Source organism: Maylandia zebra, linkage group LG7 (assembly GCF_041146795.1).
Source record: "Maylandia zebra isolate NMK-2024a linkage group LG7, Mzebra_GT3a, whole genome shotgun sequence".
NCBI classification, from domain to species: Eukaryota; Metazoa; Chordata; class Actinopteri; order Cichliformes; family Cichlidae; genus Maylandia; species Maylandia zebra.
The window spans coordinates 26902063-26924830 of NC_135173.1; the positions used below are offsets into that span (position 1 = coordinate 26902063).

Consider the following 22768-nt stretch of genomic DNA (forward strand, 5'->3'; position numbering starts at 1 on the left):
TGTGTGTCTGATTACACGCCCTTCCGCCAGGCAACGTAGTGCCGTACAACAGCGGAACAAACAAAACAAATCGTCTTACGATATGACAAAAATCATGGACAATCCATAGAAAAGCTGCACCTGACTAAAAGCCGCAGGGTTCAAAGCTTGTGCAAAAAGTAGCGGCTTGTAGCCCGACAATTACGGTAATTTAAAATTAATAGTATGCATTTATTTATTTATTTGTTTGTTTGTTTTTATGATGTGATAACTGTGGAAACACAAACACTGCAAAATCCTTTCACTGACAGCATTGACATTTGGTAATTAAAGAGTGAAAACCTTTTTTTTTTTTTCCTTTCAGGTCATTAAAATGAAGTAAAAGATACCCATTTCAATACGAATTTAGCAGAAAATAAATTTTTACTGAAATATTTATCCCTACATCTTTGTTTCTGTGAATCAGTGTTGTTTACTGCTGTAACACTAAGCTGGTCAAAAATGTGGGAGGTCATAAGCTCATTTAGCATATTACATTTAATTATGTCAATTTCCTGTATCTGTCATAGATCAAAACATTACCCAGAATTCAAATGTCGAACGTCATATTTACATGCAAGTTGGGTCATGGTCTAAATTGTGGACCTAGTTTGGACATCGTATCGATGTCCAGAATTGGTTATGGATTGTTTGATTGATTATTTGATATGGCGATTCTAATTAGTGCAAATGTAGGTTATTCAAGGACAAATATAAATTATTGGAAATCCACATTCCTAAACCCCTCACTAAGAACATACATTAAATAAAAAAAACTTAAGCTGATTCCTATGTTATGCAATAAGTGAGCCCACGCTTGATCCAGGACTTGAGTTTTGTCTGCTTTCTTCATTTCATTGAATTAAAGCCAAACTTCAGAATAGTGTGCATCCAACTGTGTTTACTTTTGAAACCCAGAGTCTATCAAAGACTTGATGTGTCCGTAAAATTTCATTTGTTTTTAAACATGTTTAAACCCTCAAAAAGGTTCATTTGACAAAGTAATGATAAATAGAGCAGATAAAATAAAATGAACTGTTTCTTTACTCTGTGGTTTTATATCATTGCCAGCTTGATATAATGATTGAACTCATAGTAGCTTAAACTATGTAGAAATGGAGGGAAACTGGGATGCAGCCATTTGATTTCTTTAATGGTCAATTCTTGAAACGCTGTGAGGGGAAAAAAACTTTGCTTGCTTGAAGAAATAACTATGACAATGTGAACAAAACAATCAGTGTGTGCTCAACTCCTGCAGCTTCAACTCATTATATAATTTTTAGCGCTCATGCTTGACGAACTAAACATTTCCATGTCATTGAATCTTTTTGGGAATTGCGAGGTAGGGGGAGGGGTGTGTGTACTGATGCAGACACCCTTCACTCCACTCCACTTCAATGTTTCCTGTTTAGAGATGACACCATTGCGAAAATTATGCATTTATGTCAGCTTGGGGAGCGATTACCGTATTTCCCGGACTACAAAGCGCACCTGAATATTAGCCGCACAAGCTAAAATCAGGGGAAAATCCTGTTTTGTACATACATTAGCCGCACCTGACCAAAAGCCGCAGGTGTTTCAATGTTGACTTATCATATGTAAGAGAATATGCACAAAGCGAATTGTCAGGAAAGAGATGGCTGTTTGGAGACACACCCCTTTTATTAATATTTTGAAAAACAAGTTATGGGTACATATTTGCACATGTGCTGTGCTTCATAAATGAGTAACAAATGTAGTACATAACAGTAACCTACAGCACACCAGAAAAATAGATTCGGACTACCTTTTAGGCTCAGGTGCAGTGACACGGCTTTAACAAGAAGAAAAGTCAGTCATTCACCACCATCTTCCTGCGCACTAAAACCACCAAAGTCCTCTTCTCCAGTGTCGGAAACGAACAGGCTCAGGATGGCTTCGTCATCCACTCTCAGCTTCTCTCCTTTGTTGTCACTTTCAAAACCAAAGAAATCCTCGTTGTCAGTGTCAGAGTCGAACACCCTCAGAAGGGCCGTGGCGGTGTCCTCCTCTCCATCATGCAGCAGTCCAGCCCTTCGAAATCCGTTGGTGATCGTGGATGTTTTCACACTTTTCCACGCTGTCAGAATCCACTGGTGGTGTTGAGCATAACTTGCTTTTCACAAGTTTATCGCCGCTCGTCATCCACGACTCCCGCTGAACGCGTAGCGCTACTTTGAAGTTTGTTTTTCGTGCTACTTGTACGGCACTATGTTGCCTGGCGGATGGACATGTGACCAACATACCACTCTTGAACCCCGATCCTTCCGCCAGGCAACGTAGTGCCGTACAACAGCAGAACAAACAAAACAAATCGTCTTACAATATCACAAAAATCATGGACGATCCATAGAAAAGCCGCACCTGACTAAAAGCCGCAGGGTTCAAAGCTTGTGCAAAAAGTAGCGGCTTATAGCCCGACAATTACGGTAGTTCTTTTCAGCACTGTAGCTAGGCCAACAAAGAGTCCGAGCTCACTTGAGCCAAGCGTTGCTTTAACTTTAATCAGTAATGACTTCATGAATTTCTTCACAAATAAAATTTTAACCATTAGAGAAAAAGTGACTCATAACCCTTTTCTAGACATGTCATACAGCTGCTTTCAGTACTATTGAAACTAGCTAATTACTATTATTTTCACCCTTTTAATCTAAGATTTTTCTAAGGTATAACAATAATCTTAAGGGGATTTCACAAACCAATAGGTGATATGGAGCCTGTTTCACCTTGTAAATTTAATATGGGTAAGATTGGCATTTTAAAGAAGCCAGATGCATTAAAGACAATTAAATAATAATAGGATTTATAGGATTTATTTTTCCACCGTGGTAGTTTACTGGACAAGTGACAACATAACTTACTACTATATAAACTAGCTGATTTTGAAGGAGCTCTTTGAATTTAAAAAAAATAATCACTAGATGATTCAGAAACAAAAAAAATGCTTCTATTTCTTGTGGTCTTGTTTTAACTTAGGTCTCAGAGTACATTTGATGTATTTGAATTGTGGTGTACTTGCTTTGGTCACAGCCCCCGTCTCCCATTGAGTTGACGTTCCAGCACAAAGAGCTCCACTGTCGAGTCATGCTGTATCTCTCTGGCTTTTAAAATCCATTTCCTGCAGCTCCATAAATAAGCCATTTTAAAATGAACAGTTTCTTCTTCTCAGTGAAGGCAAAAGTTGCTTTTTTTGGCTGCTTTCACAGGCTTCTGATGCTCAATAAAGCCCAAAGCAATCTTTTGAACTTTACATAGTCTTTTATGGAGCGACCAAGCAGCATTAATACCATAAGACGGCGGCAGTGGCGTCTTGGCTGTCGGGTGGTGAGCAGACAGTGGAGTGTTTAGTTTTCGTACAGACTCAAAGAGGATGCCAGAGGCTTCTCCACTCTGTTTCTTTGGCCTCTTTTAAAGGAAAATGATTTGTTTGCAGGGGAAGCAGCAGGGTACTATTTTTCTGTCAGAGGCCGATCACTCTCTGAGCTCTGGACCAGTGCATTGAGTTCTATATCCCATGAAAGCCCCATTTGGCCCCACATACATAAATGTTACCCCTTCTTTGCAGAATTGTTTTAATTCAATCACATTGGAGATGTTTTGAGTATGAATGGCCTGTTTAAGGTCAGGCCAAAGCATCTTAATCAGATTTAAGTCTTGATTTTAACTAGGCCACTCCAGAACCTTAATTTTCTTTAGCTTCTTTTTTTTTTTTTTAATTTCAGTTTGCTGTCTTTCTGAATATCCCAAGTGCATTTTAGATTTGATGCACAAACAATGGCTGGAGGTTTTGTTTTTTGCAGCATTTTGTATGGTAAAAAGCAGAAGTTATGTTTCCATCAATTACAGCAAGTCATCCAGGTCTTGAATCAGCAAAGCAGCCACAGACTATCACACTACAACCACCATCATGTTTTACTTTTTGCATGATTTTCTTTTTATGAAATTCTGTGTTAGTTTTATGCCTTGATAAAAGTTTGTCTCATCAGTCAACACAGTATTTTTTTCAAGTCTTGAGGATGATCAAGTTATTTTTTTTGGTAAGTGTGAAATGGGTCTTTGTGTTCTGTTTAGTCAGCAATGCTTTTTTGCCTTGAAACTCACCAAAAGTATGGGAAATCTTTTACAGACAGATAAACAAAGGCAAATGCTCACATCCAGGAGGTGAGGAGCTTCCTTTCCCGTCCGGTGACCCCTTGTGTATAAAGGAATAGCTAAAAGAAGCTTTTCTTATATCATGTCTACATGCCAAATTATCCTTCTGAGATTAGTTATCCTCCAAAGAATGCAAAAAATGGTTTACTGAAAAATGATAAATGTAAATGAAAGCATGCATTTGTTGACGTGAGAGAATAGCTTCATCACCTTTTGTACGCACTGCGACCTTAGTCTTCTGACCAGATGAGTTAGGTTCTTGTCTAAACATAGTGCTGTTTTTCTCAGCTGCTCATTATAATCATACCTGGGGTCTCTGGGCTGCTGCACAGGATTTAATGTGTGCATACAAACAACAAGCTCGAGTGGGCCACATCTGAGTCGACACTGCATGACACTGCCGTTATTTGTCCTTCCTTCTGTCCTCTGGTGATTTCCCTCACTCTTCCAGCTTTAGTCACCCTCTCGTTTCTCGCTACACCTTTTTCCAAACACTAACTGTGGTAAATTCTTTTAAACTGTCATGTAGCAATAAGAAAACACTGCCATCTTCAGAGTACTTAGAGTTGTTTCTTCTATCTCACGCTGCTAAATATTCAGGTCTTTGGAGACCAAACAAAACTGAGACTCTGCAATCAAAAATACTCTGTATGTGGTCTCACTGGCTGCCTTCTCCCCCAGTGGCAGTTATATGATCTTAATAGTAGTTTTTATTTAAACATAGTGTTTTTCTATGCTCTTAGGAAGTGCTCCTGACCTTGTAGAGTGGTTGAAGTAAATTTAGGTAATAATGGTTACTGCAAAGGTTAGGATATATTTTTTGACATCTTTTAATTAGTAGGTGAAATTAAAATGGCACGTAAGCATTGTACGTGGTCATGTGATAAAAGGAGATTGATATATGGTAAAGGGAGAGTTATCGAAAAAAGGTTTATTTACATCTATCTGACTTCTTTGCTCAAGGCTGCTGGCACATGGTGTGCTGTGGTATTATTTTTGTTTGTTGTGCATGAATGCAGGAGCTTAGAGATTCCCACATGACACAGAGGAAGACAGCAGTGACAGTTGGTAAAGACATCTATTGGTTAAATAAGCTAACTGCACTTGATGAATGCCTGGCAGCACATATGAACCAGCTAATGGATGAAATGCAACTGGAATGACTAACTGAAAGCCAGACAGTTATGATCCCCAGAAGAAACCATCCCATCCAGCCAGTCCTGGCGTCATAGTGGCTGAAATGAACAGGCACATGATTCATTACATGAGGGGCCCAGAAAGGAATTGTTAGACACACCAGATACTGGTAGACAGAGCAGTCAATCGAGACTCTAAGACCATACTGACCAATCTGTGCACTGCCTGGATTGATTGCAAAAAGGCTTATGACTCAATGCCTCACATGTGGATCCTGGAATGCATAGGGCTATACAAGAAATTAATTGGGGATGTGAAGAACAACACTAGAGGCCAACTTCAAGGTAACTGCACAAGTCACCATCAAGTGGAGGATTTATCAAGGAGCCTGATGCTCACTTTGTTCTGCATAGCCCTGAATTGCTCATTAACAAATATTAGGAAATATTAGCCATGCAGCACTCCAGCCAGGAGTGATCACTAGGATCTACAGCAGGGGTCGGCAACCCTAGGGTTAACTGTTGGCACGACCATAGCTGGACTGGCCATTTGCTCGGAGGGCCGATGATTTTTATTCTTCTTTGTAACGGTATAAGCAATGAAAGGTGGTTGATTGGCCAGATGCTGGCCGGTGTGTAAAAATAACTCAGTTGTTTGGTGGTGGCTATGGCGGAGCTTCCACAGATTCAGTAACAACAAGTGGTGGAGGCCAGCAGGTGGATGAAGGAAAGGGGAGGCAGGAGGAGGAGAGCCCCGATTCAGCCGCCAGTCCGAGTGTCAGGTGAACTGAATTTCAGGTAAGAAGTTATGACCTGCAGTTAGGGCTGCACGATTAATCGTTAGAAAATCGCGATCTCGATTCATACTTATGTGCGATCTCATTTCCAAATGACAATGATTTAAAAAACAAAACAAAAAAAAACAAAAACGACCACGACGATTGTACCGCATTTTGATCCGGGACGTAATCTGCATGAAAACAAGCGCTCACTCTTCCTGCTCAACAAATGACAAGGGCGGAGCCTTATACCACGTGATACAGAAGCTGTGCCGTGTGATGCTAAAATTAGCAGGGAAAAAACAACGTTGAGCACGTCAGGGATGACGAGAAAGTGACAGGAGAAAATCCGTCCCGGTCAACCACCCAAACATCAATAACGGGAACCTTATACAGCGCTTCCCTATACACGTCGAACTCCCGCAGGCACAAAGAAATTACGGAGGCTATCACTTATCACCTGACCAAAGATATGGCTCCCATCAACACTGTGCAAAACGAGGGATTTAGGAAAATGATCAACACCCTAGACAAACGCTACACAGTGCCGTCCAGCAACTATTTTTCTATTGTTGCACTACCTGCTCTATACACGCAGTGTCGAGCAACGGTGGAGACGGAATTTCAAGCAGTACATTTTGCGGCAACAACAAAACGTGAGACATTTGTTGTTTTTATGTTTATTTATTGTTTTTATGTTCAGTCTCAACTGTTACGAAGTTGATGTGGAGTTAATAAGTGCAATAAATATTTATACTGGAAAAGAAAATCGTGAGAGAATCGTGATCTCAATTCTAAGCCAAAAAATCGTGATTCTCATTTTATGCAAAATCGTGCAGCCCTACCTGCAGTCTATCTGGGTCAGATATGAACCAAGTTTAGGTGGAGTTTATTTTCGTTGTGCTGACTTTTTACAGTCAGTTACAATAACTCGTACTGCGTACTAGCTAGCATGATGGAGTTTATATACAGCTGGCTGGGTGCTATGATGTTACTGATAGTGAACTTTATTTTATTCATAAGGTTAGTCAGTAGAGTTGCCAACCGTCCCGTAAAAAGACTGAATCATCCCGCATTCAGAGAAAATATTACGCGTTTCGTGTTGAGCTGAAAAGGAACACAGTTTGTCCCGTACTTCAGCTACAATGAAAAAGACACAAAGCTGGAGTTATTCTAACGTTACGCTGCACAGCTGCCTCTTCTTCTCTCATTCTCTCCCCTCTCTCTCCTGTTGCTACTTCAATCATGAAACTGATCAATGATCAGCTGATCAGCTTTTCTCTCTTGTTTATTAGCAAAGTTTTGCCAGGGGGCCAGGTAGGGCATTAACGGGGAAAGGGGGGCAAAAAGAAATACTTTTCTTTCTTATTCTCATTTAAAATGTCTGGCTGTTATTAAATAATTATCTGAAGCTTACAACCAAAGTTTTTATCTGATGTAAAATGTGTAGAAATCATACATATACCAACAAGACTGTACATCACTGTCACAACAGTGTTTGTTTTCATTTAAAGGCTTTATGGTTTTTCCTATAATACCTGGTGGGCCGATCTCAAGTCAAATTCCCGGGACAATTTTTTTAGTCCCAGTCCAGCCCTGGGCACGACACGCAGTGAATTAATCTGAGAAGGTGCATTAAAAAATAATTGGCCGCGCCAGCAGCGCACATCGCAAATTATTTCGCATAGACACATTAGTTATGCCTCTTCTTAATGACGGTATCTTAACTAACAACCCCAAGTACCAGATTCAACTTGTAATTGGCTAAAAATAACTTGGCCTACTGGTGAGAGGGAAGTTGTTAGCTTTCCACTTTCCGACACTTCAAATGCTTCAGGAGCTTTCCGCTCAGCACAGCATCAGCACCACGGAAATACAGAGATACATCCGTAGACAGAATTCACAAGATGTTTTTGGGACTTTCAGGTGTATGGACCAATATTTTATTTTCTGATCAAACCAGAAATCTTTAATGAGCAGTTAGATTTGTCTCGCATTAACTGGCTGAGTTAATGCCAGTTAATGCAACATCGACGGAAAAAGTGTGGACTTTATACCAGTTTTTGAATTGTGTTGATAGGCCACGTAAAACCAGAGTTATGATAAAAAGTATTGCAATGTTTGTTTTTTTCTGAATACTATTATTGTTTATATTTACTGCAGAAAGAAACGTTTAAAACGGCATTTTATAAGGAAACTGCTCGAAAGCACTCTCAGCCTGTGAGCAAAAACAAAACCAAAAAAAACCCCACCTTTTCCTATTGGTGGAAATATTTACCATGTCGACCAATCAAAAAGTGATATGGCAACATGGCATTTAGTTGTTTAGGAAGTTTTAGGAGTGTTTTGAGATGTGAGAGATTTGCGACGTTTAACGTGTTTGGAGTCTAAAGTTAGTGTGTTGTCTTGTGTACACTGAAAAAAAGGGATTGGCCAGCTCTTGGATTTACGCAAGCATCTTGTGTGTATTTAACACAATTGCCTCATGCTTTAAAGTTAAGTTTAACTATATAGTGTAGAAACTACATGATATGCAAAGAGGCTAGATTAAATTGTTCATATCATGTTCAAGTGAAGTAAGTCAATAATATATCAATGTTAAATCCTGCGACACTGCACGGGTTTCAGACTCGCGCTCTTTGGATCGGGGTTTCAGGAAGGCATCCATCTCAGTCAAGTCAAGCAGCCACCTCTACTTTTTTTGGTATACTGAAAAAGTAAATTGGGTGGTTGTTACATTAAAAAAGTCTAACTTGTAATTTGAACACAATAATTTCATGTTTCTATGAACGTAATTAAGTCATGAAGGATCTGTACGAAATTCAACAACTTAATTTGTTCTTGTTGAGATGACATGATACAATCTAGTGAGAGTTGCTGAACTCATGAAATTCACAAGATCGCACAAGATTTCAAACTGCAGGAAAATCACTGGAGTTATAAGAGGCAGACAACTACACACACTACGTGCATGCTATTGCTTTTTGTTGTGGATTATAATAATAATGGATTGGATTTATATAGCGCATTTCAAGGCACCCAAAGCGCTTTACAATACCACTATTCATTCACTCTCACATTCATACACTGGTGGAGGCAGCTACGGTTGTAGCCACAGCTGCCCTGGGGCAGACTGACAGAAGCGAGGCTGCCATATCACGCCATCGGCCCCTCTGGCCAACACCAGTAGGCGGTAGGGTAAAGTGTCTTGCCCAAGGACACAACGACCAGGACAGAAAGCCCGGGGATCGAACCGGCGACCTTCCGGTTGCAGATGCGATTCCCAACCCCCTGAGCCACGGTCGCCCTTAACCTGTCAAGGACAAAAACAAAAAAATTCTGCATCAAATACAGGAAATCATAGCTTTCCTGAATTTCCTACATTGTTGGCATGGTGGTTAGTGCTGTTGCTTCACAGTAAGAAGGTCCTGGGTTCAAATCCACATTCTGGCTAGTTTGCAGTGGTATCTCTCTGGGTATTCTGGTTTCCTCCCACAGATAAAAGTCATGCAGTTAACTGGTGATTCTAAATGACCCGTGAATGTAAGTGTAAATGGTTGTTTGTTTCTATGTGATAGACTGGTGAGCTGTTCAGGGTGTACCCTGCCTCGTAACCTATCACTTCAGGGTTATTTCCCAGCCCCCCTGCAACCAGGATAAAGATAGGAGGATGGTAGTTGTTGTAGACCCATTCAATTTTTATGGTAACCAGGATCTAGACTTTGTTGAACATTATGTAAAATGAAGACAACATGTAGTATTTAAGTGACCAAGTAGTATTGGTGTAAAAGTTATTGAATAGTGTTGAAATAAAATGACAAAATTGTGAAGGATTAAAACATTCCAAGAGCTCAACTTACTCCATCTGAACATGTTTCAATCGCGTTTTATGAACACAAAATGTACAGGTTTACTGAATATGAAAAGGTTGTGCTGATTTAACTCAGTTGTTTAAGTTTCTGCCAAAGCAAACAATTTGTGTGCAGCCAATGTCCACTACTGAATCAGGTTAGGGCTGTTCAATTAATCGAATTTTAATCACGATTACGATCTGGGCTTTCAACGATCATTAAAAATGACTGAGCCGATTATTAGCCCCTCCCTCGTGCTTTACTCTCGCGCTGCTCCTTGTGGCAAATTGAGCGCACCTCTCTGCATTTCGAACACGCGTCACAACAAATTAAGAGGACCCGAGGGAAGCTCGGAAAGCTAAGCAGAAGTTGTTTGGAGAGGAGAGTGACTGCCGCTGGTTGAAAAGAGAGGTAAAAAAAAACTTCAGTGGTGTGGAAACATTATGGGTTCGCAGAGTCAGACATCAAGTAGACATAGTGTGTAAACTTTGCTACGGTGTCGTAGCTGCACCACAGAGCAACACTGCAAAGTTCACTAAACATAGATGTTTACATTTTTCATTTACTTCTTATATTGCAAACATTTGCACTGTTATCAGTATTTGCACACTATTTTATATTATTTTTTAAAGTCATTATTCAATACATTGTTATTGTTAACCCTTTAAAGCCGGTCAGAGCAGCACGCTCCGTTTTGCGTAACTATTTTTAAATCCCTGTAGAACCGGAACCGCGTAAGCTAGCGCAATAATTTTTTTTGCATATGAAACAACACGAACTATCGCATGTCCGCCATTTCCTGCCCGAAACCGGAAGTGACGTCATTTTCGCGGAAAATGTAGTTTTTTACTTGTACTCCTTAAAAGCCTATACTGGTGTTTTTATAAGTCATGTTTGACTCTATACTTTTCTGAATAGTTTCTGTGATGCTTAGAACTTGAATTGTGCTGCTTAAAATAGTTTATTTTGATGCACCTGTTGTTTTCTTTGCAAATTTGCATCATAGGATTGTTTTTTGTTTTTCCTGCAGTATATAAAAATTGGTGTATCTCCAAAATAAAACTATGAAGACACTCAAAATAAGTTTCCTGTTATTGTAAACTATTTTTTGCAACTTTTTTGTATTTAAAGTTTTGAGGGATAAACCTCTTAAATTTCTCCAAATAGAAATATATGTAAAAAAACCAAAAACGATTTTCAATTTTTTTTGTAGTTTATTGCACTTTTTTTGCAATTAATGTAGTTACTATGGACTTAATGCATACATATTATTAAAATATGGGCTATAACAGCACGGGCAGCACGGTGGCACGGTGGTTAGCACTGTTGCCTCACAGCAAGAAGGTCCTGAGTTCAATTCCAACATCAGGCCGGGGTCTTTCTGTGTGGAGTTTGCATGTTCTCCCCGTGTTTGTGTGGGTTCTCTCCGGGTACTCCGGCTTCCTCCCACCGTCGAAAGACATGCAGCTTGTGGGGATAGGTTAATTGGATAATCCAAATTGCCACTAGGTGTGAATGTGCGAGTGAATGTGAGTGTGAATGGTTGTCTGTCCCTGTGTGTTAGCCCTGCGACAGACTGGCGACCTGTCCAGGGTGTACCCCGCCTTTCGCCCTATGACAGCTGGGATAGGCTCCAGCGCCCCCCGCGACCCTGAAAAGGATAAGCGGAAGTGAATGGATGGATGGATGGGCTATAACAGTTGTATAGCAACTTGAAATGCTCCCACAAATGGCACTACAGCATGTAAAAAAAATAATATAAGCGCTGGCGGACTTGGTTCTATGGTAGGTCTTAAAGGGTTAAATAAATATCGTCAAATAATCGAGATCTCAATTTCAGTGAAAATAATCGTGATTATCATTTTTGCCATAATCGAGCAGCCCTAAATCAAGTAAATCCAACATGGCCTTTTTTTCAGTGTAGTTGGTGTGTAGTGTAGTCAATAGATTTGTTGTGTGTGTCAGAACAACGAGGCGACTGCTGGGTGTTACAGATGTTACAGGAGTGACACATCTCCTGTTGTTTATTTTAAAAAATGCATTGGCTGCATTTTTTAAAGATGATCTTAAGTACAAGTTTCCTACTCCCACCCATTGTCATAATTGTCTGTTTAGTTATTCATTTTCGTAGTCTGTGGCTTTCATATCTTTCATATTTGTATCATCTTGTTTTTTGTTGTTCTATACTTTCCTACACATTTTCCTAAATGTAAATGGTAAATGGCCTGTATTTGTATAGCGCTTTTCTAGTCCCTAAGGACCCCAAAGCGCTTTACACAACCTGTCATCCACCCATTCACACACACATTCACACACTGGTGATGGCAAGCTACAATGTAGCCACAGCCACCCTGGGGCGCACTGACAGAGGCGAGGCTGCCGGACACTGGCGCCACCGGGCCCTCTGACCACCACCAGTAGGCAACGGGTGAAGTGTCTTGCCCAAGGACACAACGACCGAGACTGTCCAAGCCGGGCATGTTTCTTGCTTTTACTTCCTGTTTGTTTACATCATAGGTCTTCGGGGAATTTTTGCTTATTCGTCATTAGTATTGATTAATTGTTACTAAATTTTTATTTACAGTGTAATGAATTAGGTTTACATTATCTTCATAGCTTTGTGGCTACAGTGCCTGCGGTAGCTGGTGCATTATCCTGCACATTGCAATGCTTTGCATTGTCAAGTCAACTCAAGTCATCTTTATTTATATAGCACATTTAAAAGACATCAAGTGTCGGCCAAAGTGCTGAACAGAGGGATAATATAATAAGGAGAATTAAAATAGAATGAAAACATTAAAGAAAGATTGTAAGACATCCATATATGTTGTCATCCCAGAAGAAGCCGTTCTCATTGCAATTCTTAAATTCTTAATCAAAGCTTAGAACAACTTCGTAGTGATTAGTTGTCACACTCACATGTCTAAGAACAACTGGGTCCAAGCCATAACCAGATCTTTGTGTTGGTGTCAAGGATTCAGGACTTTAATTAGCCTTTGGCCATATGTATGTGTCTAGCTCTCAAAGCGTCAGTGAGTCGCTCGGACACTTGATTACTGAAGTGTTTTTTGATTGCTTTTGGCTACAGGATCATCACAGCTGAGAGAGGAGAAAAAACAAAATGACAAACCCCCCAAATCCAATGACCAGTCTCTGAATCACTGTCACCACCACTGACTGTAGGTTTGGTGCAACATTGCCATCTGCTGATAAGTAACTGGTATTAAAAAAAATATAGCTGGAGGAACATTTTGCAGCTAAGTAGCTTAATTGACAACGGGTCAATAAACACGTTTGGATATAAACAACAGTGTCTTAGAAAGACAGAAAAGTGCTTTTTCAGAAGTAAAATGGCCACAGATTCACCAATCTGGAAAAAATGTGGAAGAATTTCAGGATAGGGCATTATGGTCGTGCTGTGGTTAGCACTGATGCCTCAAGGCAATAAGGTCCTCAGTTTGAATCTATTATCTGACCCAGATTATTACATTTGGGATGTATGCAGGATTCGACTATATGAACACTGACATGTGTGCACTTTGTATTCATATTATTAACATTCCTTGTGTACACGGTATTAAAGTTTTGAAGGACGTTGAAGTTTTTCAAAAACAACACAAAGCATCCAGGTGTTGTTACGCTGCTGGGACGACAGCTCTCAGAGTTAGACGAGGCTCTATAACTATTTTCTTCCTGTGATTAATGTTCCACATGTCGGCGTCACTGAAGTCGCACCGAACCCCGAGTTGTTACAGATGGTGACTTGCATGGCACCAGTGAGAGAGTGGGAGAATGTTTGTTGTTGCTCAGACTGAAAATAGTTACATCATCTGTTGTTTGTCTTTTGTCTTGCCAAATGTTTTTGTGAAACACTGAAGCCACAATACATTTACAACAAACTTCACAATTGACTTGGCATTTTTGTACTGATGTCTTCATCTCTCTTGCAGGTTACTAGTTGAAAACATGTTTTGTTTGGTGTTTGTTTGTTTTTTTGTTTTTATAGCATTTCAATACTAAAAAGTTTTGTCTTTTCTGACTATTTTTTTTGGGGGGGGGGGGTCCCATCAGCCTGGAGTCTTCCTGAGGATCTACAACCTGCGAGCAATTGCAGGATCCAGTACAGTGCCTGGTCTTACCAGAAGCCAATTACAGGTAGATCACCTGGCTTTTCATCTGCACGGAGGGACGTCATATGGCAGAGGGATCGGGATTCTTCCTGATAACAGCCCTGACGTGCAGGAGCTGAAGAGGTACGGTGAGAGATGAGAGAAAAATGTGGTTTGTTCCTCGGCTGCAGCAGAGGGGTGGAGCAGTGGGTTCAGGGTGTGGTGTCAGGTGATGACTGACTAAAACTGACCTCCATCATCTTATTGTGACTGTTTGGGTAGTTTGCCGGGACATGGCGTGAGAGCATTGTGGGGAGCGAAGCAGGAAGAGACAGCTTGCAAGCTGTATGAACTGAAATTGTAAAGCTTTTGTAAACAAACATTTACGTGCATTACAAGTCTGTGTGAGTGGAGTCCTTTTGTCACAGCAGCACTGGACAATATGAAGAAAAATGCATTTATCAGTAACACACAACTGTGCTCCCACACTGTTTTACTAGTAACTATACCAGTTGAGTAAGTAAGATCTACTTTAGACACTTTTTTTGAGAAAAAGTGTCTTGAAAAAAACGTTTTAGGGAAGCCTACTCCATGGTGTACACAGCTGTCCATAACGGAGTATTATCGCCACCAAGACTTGATCTTGGTTAAGAATCAACCCTGTATTATGGATGCTCTTGTTTTTGTCTGTAAACTATAATTTTATTGTAGTATTTGATTCATGTTCCTGGTTTTATTTGCTAAGTGTGTAGTATTTTTTTGTCATCTTTGTTTTTGATTGCATCACTAAATACATTTCTTTTCTTTTTATTTCTGTCTATAGAGTTATTGAAGCTTTCCAAGAAAATGATGAAGAAGCACTCTCTGAACTCAATGACTCAGATCTCTTGGAGGTCTGGAAAACTCCACCAGAGTCTCTTGGTACGAATGAGCTCTAGATGTCGCACTTCCGTACTAACTATGGTCACTGCTGCTCCTACTGATTAAACTTAAATAGATTTCAAACAAGTCTGATTTTACAGGACACTTATATAATCGCTCATGCAGTAATATTATGTGTATAACATTCCAAAAACTGTAAATTCCAAATCCACAATTTTGTTTATACCTTTGTTAAAAAAGATGGAAGATATCATAGTTTTGTTTTTATTGTGATTGCGAAAAACAAATATGCTGTATTTGAACTTCATGTTTTACCTTAACAGACTTCGAAACATTACAGGAAAATAGGAATAATAATTGAATTCATGACATAGTAACAGTGGTATAGTTTTTTTTTATAAAGTACAGTTAGTTTAGTTTTAAAACCCAAATTAATTTACTTTTGTCCTTTGAAAGCTTCTGTTTGTGTAATGCTTGTATAGTGTTTACCTTTTATCTGTACTGAACAGCTAAAGAAATTTATAACTAAAACTGTAGTGTTGAATTTACTTCTATGTAGTTCTTCAGATATTGCTTTACAAACTGTTGTACAGTACCAAGGAGATGTTTAATTCAGGATAGCGAGCTTGCTGTTGTGTGCTAAATTTAAGCCTGTCCAACTTAATGCTTATTTATTTGCCTTCTTGTGTTTCGTTCCGTCTTTGATGCTTCGATTTGTTCTGTGTTGTAGATGGTGAAACACTGGATTGCAGTACAGGTATGAAATTCGGCACTGCATTGGTAATTGCTAATTGGTTTGATTTGGAAGTGCAGGTAATGTATTATAATGAATATAAAGCAGTAAATTAGGACCAATCCTGTCTAAATAAAAACGACTTTTTTTAAAGTAAATCCTTAATTTATTTTAAAAATGACATCTGTGTATAATTTCTAATGTGGTTTTATATTTATTTACCATTTTAATAATTGTTATCCATTCTATTTACTATTTACTACCAAGTGTTTAATGATGAACATTTTTCCTCTGTGGGTTGGTGTTTGTGTTCAGAGAGAAGCTGTGGCCATGACATGCAGAAGGTGACACTATCTGAAGTTAAGCGGAGTGGCCTGGGTCGAGTTCACCATGTCAGGGCCCAGCTGAAGGCCTATGAACCCCACAGACTGCATGAGGCACTCAAGCTTTACTGCAGCAAGTGTAAATCAATGTAGGCACATACGCTGTGTTGTTGCTTCATGTGGTAATGTGTAGATTTTAGTGCTGTCAGTGTTAATCTCATTAAAATGACATTAATGCCATAACTGCAAATCTCCGTTAACGAGTTACCGCAGATCGCCCCGCTGGATGGCGCTAACGCATTAATGAGCTAACCGCGCTAACGCATTAATGAGCTAACCGCGCTAACGCTTTGACGCCGTCCAGCCCCACGCAAGGGCGATCCGCGGTAACTCGTTATCAGAGATTTTCCGCGTTAATGCAGTTATGGCGTTCATTCATCATTTTAACAAGATTATCGCTGACAGCACTAGTAGATTTTGATTTGATCTCAGATGGTGTTGATATATAAGTTTAAAATGATGATGATCTCAGGCAGGATGTCCCAGATGATGAGCTGTTGGAAAGTATCTTCTCTGAGGCATCAAAGGACTGTGGACCCTGCAGTCCCCCACCATGGGTGCTCTCTGGACAGGTCAGCCTCCCAAGACACGCCCCAGGTCCCTCAAACCGAGCTCTAACTGTTTACCTGCTCACTCAGCTTATGTTTGAGGGCAAAACCAAGGATGTCATCTTGCTCATGGGTAACAATCCGCAATTATTAGAAAGCATAAAAGCTAAAAACATATCAAAAGAAATATCAAGACTGGTCTAGGAATCCTTCCATCATCAAATCCACAAAAACTCCGATATCTTGGTATCTTACAGGTTCAACACTGGAGGAAATGTGCCAGCTCATGGCCAGCTACCAGAACATCATCCCCGTAAGGGCATCAGGAGGTCACCTGTCTCTGTTCGACCTATCTGCACCTTTTCTGTTCAGAGGCAGGAAAAGATATTACGGGTCAGAGATAAATCTCACACACTGATAGAGCGCTGGTAGAGCTAAGCAGGAGCTTGATCAGTCATAACGATTCCATCAATATTGACAGCCACTGATTATTATTTATACTTTAAATGTTTTTCAAATTTATATATTAAATGGTTATACGCACATGCAATTTAAAGATTGTAACGAAGACAAATAACAAATAAATAAAACACACCCTTTATAATGACTCAAATACAAGCGAGCGTAGTCATTTTAAAGAGTGTGTTTGAATTTTCTTGACCCCGCCCACTTAAATAATGGATATTGAGAGGCTGTCACAGGCTGTTATTTTCTGTCATTTTTATCTCTTTATTTTTATATAATTAAATATTTTAAGAGAATTCTTAGGAGTAACTCATTCATAACAAAAATACAGAACAGATGATGCTTTTATTAATCCATTATGTCACCACAAGATGAATTTCCACAGTGAGACAGTATGTTTGGTTTTGTGTGTCTGCTGTTGTTGCCTTGTCATTTTTCTTATTCATAAGTTACTGTCCTTAAACAGATTGGCAGTTCAGAAGCTTTTATATAAAAATGTTTTTTGACCTTCAAATTCTGATTCAAACAGTCGTGTTAGTTCTTGAACATGTCGTCATTGTAGTGTGTGTGTGTGTGTGTGTGTGTGTGTGTGTGTGTGTGTGTGTGTGTGTGTGTGTGTGTGTGTGTGTGTGTGTGTGTGTTCCAGCTGTAAGCGGTGTTCCAAGGCTGCAGTGAGGGAGCAGAGTTGGGAAGGAGTTGAGATGATAGATGAGAAAATTATCGCTGAAGGTGAGACAGAGATTTGTTTGAATCATCAGACTGTTGGAGTAAATACTGGTGGTGGAGAAGAGCTGAAAGCAATTAAAACAAACAGATAACACAAAATTGCCAATGCTTCATGTTCGTAGGGACCTGTGGGTTTGGTTTTTGTGGGAAGGGCTTTATTTTAAAACGTGAGATGAAAGCGGGCTTTGTAGTAAAAATGAATATGAAAAAGTAATCATTTTTTCTCCCGACTATCTTGTGTTTTTTTTACAACTTTTTCATAACTGAAGCCAAAATCATATTTCAACTTCCAAGTTCCAAGCAGCGCAACAAAGAACGAAGTGAATAATGTGGAGACATTAATGTGACTATTGTGGCAAAACAAACTCGTCGATTGTCAAATGTCAGCTAAGACTTCTCAGGCTGCACTTTTTCCTCTGTGGACATTGGCACATTTGAGTATCTTTGTGTTTAGAGTGTTGGTTAGACAAAACAAGACATTTAAAAATGGCATCTTTGGGAAATTTCTTATGCATGTTTTGGTCTCAATAAAAAAATTTTTAAAATTGACATTAGGGTGCAGCCCTGTTTTTTAGGATATCATAACTTTAATTAGGTGTTGACCTTGAATGCATCAAGAACAGATTCAAAAGTTATTATATTAGAAACCGCACTATTCCTGTGTTTGTGTCTTTTTCTCACTTAAGTTTCCTCACTGAGTTGTAGAAATTCCTGGCTGATCTCTATCCAGGTCAATTTGAACTTCTGAAATAAATCAGGCGATGTTTCTGCTTATTTGGCCTGCAGCTCTCGGCATTCAGCCGCTGCAGTTCATCCTGCTAATGAAACTGGAGCTGCAGGATGCCACCGACACGCTGGATGTCTTCCTGTGGAGACACGCTGTGAGTTTCACATTCCTGTTGTTTGGTGTCAGATGGGATTAGACAAAGGGAGAACATCTGGATTTATTATATATTTCACTGTTGTCTTGTAAAATTTTGCGCTGATTGAGTTTTTTGCCCTAAAGAAGTCAGGTCCAAAATTCATATATTTTGGTGTTTTGGATGTCAACAAATCAAATTCTGAATTTTTAAAAGCTCTTGTCTAACCAAGAATGTGGGTAAAGTAGAAACATTAATTTGCTTCTTACAGCAAGATATAAATAAGAGGATAACTGAAAGTAACTTTTGTTTATAATGTCTGTGAGCTTTGTAGATGTAAATGCTAGTTGTGAGTTTTACTCTCTTTTTTCACCAGGAATCATTCTTTGGTGTGTCTGCAGAGGATGCTTCAGCCAATCAGGAAGCTCAGAACAGCATCTGCCAAATCATGGACTCTCTCTGTCCACCAGGTGGCAATGTGGGTATGTCTGTCAAACCCATACACAGTACATAAAAAATTGACATAGCTTCTTGGTCAGAAAAGTTGAGGATGTGTGCCTTAAACCTGCATGTTTTTTTTTTAAAAAGGCCAATAGGTCCCAGCTCCTCTGGTCATATTAAAAAAAAGGTCTGGCTGTATAGAAATCTCCAGTGCCTCTCAGCTACCTGGATCTCTGACGTCAGAAAAAAAAGCTTCTGTGTTTTTCATTGCAGTTGCTTCTTTCATGCTTTTTGGAAGTCCAGTTTGAAAACAGAAAGATGGAAATTGGAAAACACTCATAAAAATGTGACATGACTCATGTCCATCTTTCATACAGTGTGCATGGTCAAATCATTAGAATAATTCTTCAGTTTTAGTTACGGAAACATAATAACTTTAGATCTAAATTGTGTAATGAACTGGACCAAAACATAGAATCAGACATGACATACTGAAAGCTTCAAAGGCATTAATTTGGCTTTTTAATATGTCTAACTTTACAGCTCTGTGGTAGAGATTTGGGGAAACAAAACATTGCACAAAACAGTATGTGAACAATATATATATCTATATATAACAATATACAAAAAAAAACTTCCTGCAGCTTTGCAAAACCAGAAGCAGCAGCAGGCTTAATGTCAGCCGCAGGTTTGTGTTGCTGGATGCTTTGTCATGTCTGCCTGTTCGTCCTCAGGTCAGCACCCATGGCTTGATTTATGTTTGATGGCATATCAAGCAGAGGACGACGATGGACAGACTAAGACCTGCTATCAGGTCTGTCACACGACTGTTGTGAAACCCTCATCTGAATGATCTGACACCATCTGCACCACCTGTGGGAAAGATTCAGATAAAATTCTGATCAGAGGATTCTGATTCTGTCTGTTGTTGCTTTATTTCTTTACATTTCTATTTATTGTGTAAATAAAGTTAAAAACTGAATAAAATACCAACTGCATTTTCTTGCCATTTCCTGTGCTGCCTGGGTAAACTTTTGATGACTTTTCAAAATAAAAGGTGATTTTTTTTTTTAAATTACAGTGTATCCAGTAAGTATTCACAGCATTTCACTTGTTCCACATTTTGTGACTTTTACACCCTTATTTCAAAAATGGAGTAAATTCATTTTTCAGTTCAACATTTTATACACAATGATGACAGCATGAAAAAGGTTTGCTTGTAATTCTTGCACATTTATTACGTGAGTATTCACAGCCTTTGCTCAATAGTTTAAGTACTTTTGGCAGCAATTACAAGGTTCAAGTCTTTTTGACTATGGCCAGTTTCTCCCATAAGGTTGGATAGATTTTCAGATCTCTCCAGAGATTTTAAATCGGGTTCTGAGTCTGTCCAAATCTGTGCCATCCTGAAGCTATTCCTTTGTTATCTTGGGTATGTGCTTAGAGTTGCCCGATTTGAATATGAACCTTTGCCCCACACTGAGGTCCAGAGTACTCTTACACATTTTAACTGAATGAAGGAGCTTAGATTTTTCATGCAGGGCTAAAGACTGTTCAAATTTGGCCTCAGTCTTTCCTGAAGATTCTTATCCTGAATTCCATGACACCACTCCATGACCTGAACTCAGTGTGTTTCCCACTTTTACCAAATGCTTGAAGCTAGGATGTCTAATGTTATGAGATCATGGTTACCACATTAATATTTCTCCCTGCATACTTATTATATCTTGTGGCAACTTTAACTCCACGATTGCTCTGAACGCATCCTTCCAAATCTGAGAATTCTGTCTGGAGCTGGATTGTCAAAATCGTTTTTTACAAAATCTTTTTTCAGGAGATATTTTTCTTTTGCTAATTGCTCTGCACAGGACAAAGACAACACTTTGCTCCTGGTTTTTATATCATACAAACAGGAAAGAAATGACATACCTAGTATCAATGTATTAGGATGGTTTACTATATATTTCTTAAATCTATCTGTTATTCGCCAAAAAAAAAAAAGTCATTTGTCAGTCAAAATGCTATAATTCTCTACATACGTACGTACATACATTCAGAGAGAGGGAGAACCATAGCACATAAATCTGAAGTAAATGTGCCATGAAAAGGTTTCCAAGCAGCAACTGACTGTTAAGTCTATATTTATTGTTGCCATTTCAACAAATGCTAACATGAAATGTATTTGCAGGTTAAGCTTTTAATTTATCTTTGGAATAATGTATGGCATCACATTCTAGTGTCCTAAAACGCTGAGCAGCAATATTTGCTCTTTATGGATGCAGTCTCACTCTCCATTCCTCCAAACACCTTTCAGCATTTATCTGTGGGTTTGCAGCACCGTCTGCTGGTCTACTGAGTATATTCGTGATGTGATCTCGTCCCCCAATTAAGCATTAAGTGTGAATGCCCTTAACACTTGCAATCGTGGTTTTAAAAAAAGAAAGTACACTCTTTCATTTGCAAGGTTTAAACTATCAAGACATAATCAAAAATAATATGGTCCTTTGCAGGTCTTAAAATGAGGTAAATACCACTTTAAATGAACAACAAAACATGCCATGCCACTGTGGCATTGTTTATTTAACAAAAACTCTAAGGATACCCTATTATTGTAGGATAGACGCCCTTTCAGCAGTAATGACGTAAAGTTATACAGAAAACAGTTCCTCTATCAGTCTCTTACACTGTTGTGGAGGTTTTAGGGGGGTTTTGGGGTTTTTTGTGTTTTGTTGTTGTTGTTTATTGCCTCTCCTGTCTGCATGTAGCAATCCGAATTATTGTTTAAAGCCCAAGAAAAATGCCAAACAGATTTACTTTTCCAAGTGGACCTATTGCTATACTGGCCCACTTGATTGTCATAGTTTTTTTTTATCTTTATTTTTTATTTTAAGTTATTACAATCAGAACGGGGGTGGGAAAGAGAAATAAGAAGAAAAGAGAAGTTGGGAAGAGAGTTAACAGAAAGAGAGGGAAAGAAAAATGGAGAAGAGGGATAGAGAGAGAAAAGACACTGAAAATCTGCTTCACCACCTGCTAAAAAAACAAACAAGCAAAACGAAAACACAGCAGGGAAATCACAGTAACAACCAACATAAGCATAAATAACAGTAAATAATAAATACTGAATCTTACTGAGCAGCACATTAGCACGATATGTTTAGAGGCAGCAGCCAACCAAGACGTGTCTGTGAGTACCTGTTTGTACACCTGTGTGTGTGTGTGTGTGTGTGTGTGTGTGGTATTTATAAGGTTTCTCCACCTAAGTGTCTAATAGTAGGTGTGTGGAGCCATAGCCCTGCCCCCAGGACATGAAGCAGGCATGGAGGAGATCCGGGCCCCAGACATCCCGAGGCCCCTCAGAGCACGAGAGCCCAAGGAGGACCACACACTCTCCTTTACACTAGGCTCAATTCATGTCTGCATCATGTGCACCTTTAAATCCTGTTTAAGTTTGAATAGTACAGGTCAGTACTAGTGCACTATTTAATACCCAAATTTTCTATCTGATGGCACACAAGAGTAAAACAACAACAACACATTTCTTTTAAAGGAAGTTTCAACTTATATGTGTTGTTGTTGTTGTTGTTTTTCGTATGCTCCCCTTTAGTGCCTGAAAACCTTTCACATGAACTCTTAAGTACAAAAATATAAATGAAATAAACATGTT

At 39.2% G+C, this 22768-nt stretch overlaps 1 protein-coding gene across 5 annotated transcripts in view; it reads left to right on the plus strand.

Moving 5' to 3' along the window:
• Positions 1-20142, plus strand: part of pot1 (protection of telomeres 1 homolog) — a 57564-nt gene extending 37422 nt beyond the window's left edge. Inside the window, exons 11-20 of one of the 5 annotated variants that reach the window (XM_076886147.1) lie at positions 14026-14207; positions 14887-14984; positions 15676-15702; positions 15994-16150; positions 16534-16742; positions 16867-17002; positions 17721-17803; positions 18587-18681; positions 19037-19138; positions 19836-20142. In XM_076886147.1, coding sequence (XP_076742262.1) covers positions 14026-14207; positions 14887-14984; positions 15676-15702; positions 15994-16150; positions 16534-16742; positions 16867-17002; positions 17721-17803; positions 18587-18681; positions 19037-19138; positions 19836-19865 — 1119 coding nt within the window. In that variant the 3' untranslated portion in view covers positions 19866-20142. Of the gene's footprint in view, positions 1-14025; positions 14208-14886; positions 14985-15675; positions 15703-15993; positions 16151-16533; positions 16743-16866; positions 17003-17720; positions 17804-18586; positions 18682-19036; positions 19143-19835 lie in introns of all 5 variants that reach the window. The other 4 variants (XM_012920451.4, XM_076886148.1, XM_012920450.4 and 1 more) reach the window with 4 other exon arrangements.
• The last annotated feature ends 2626 nt before the right edge of the window (positions 20143-22768 follow it).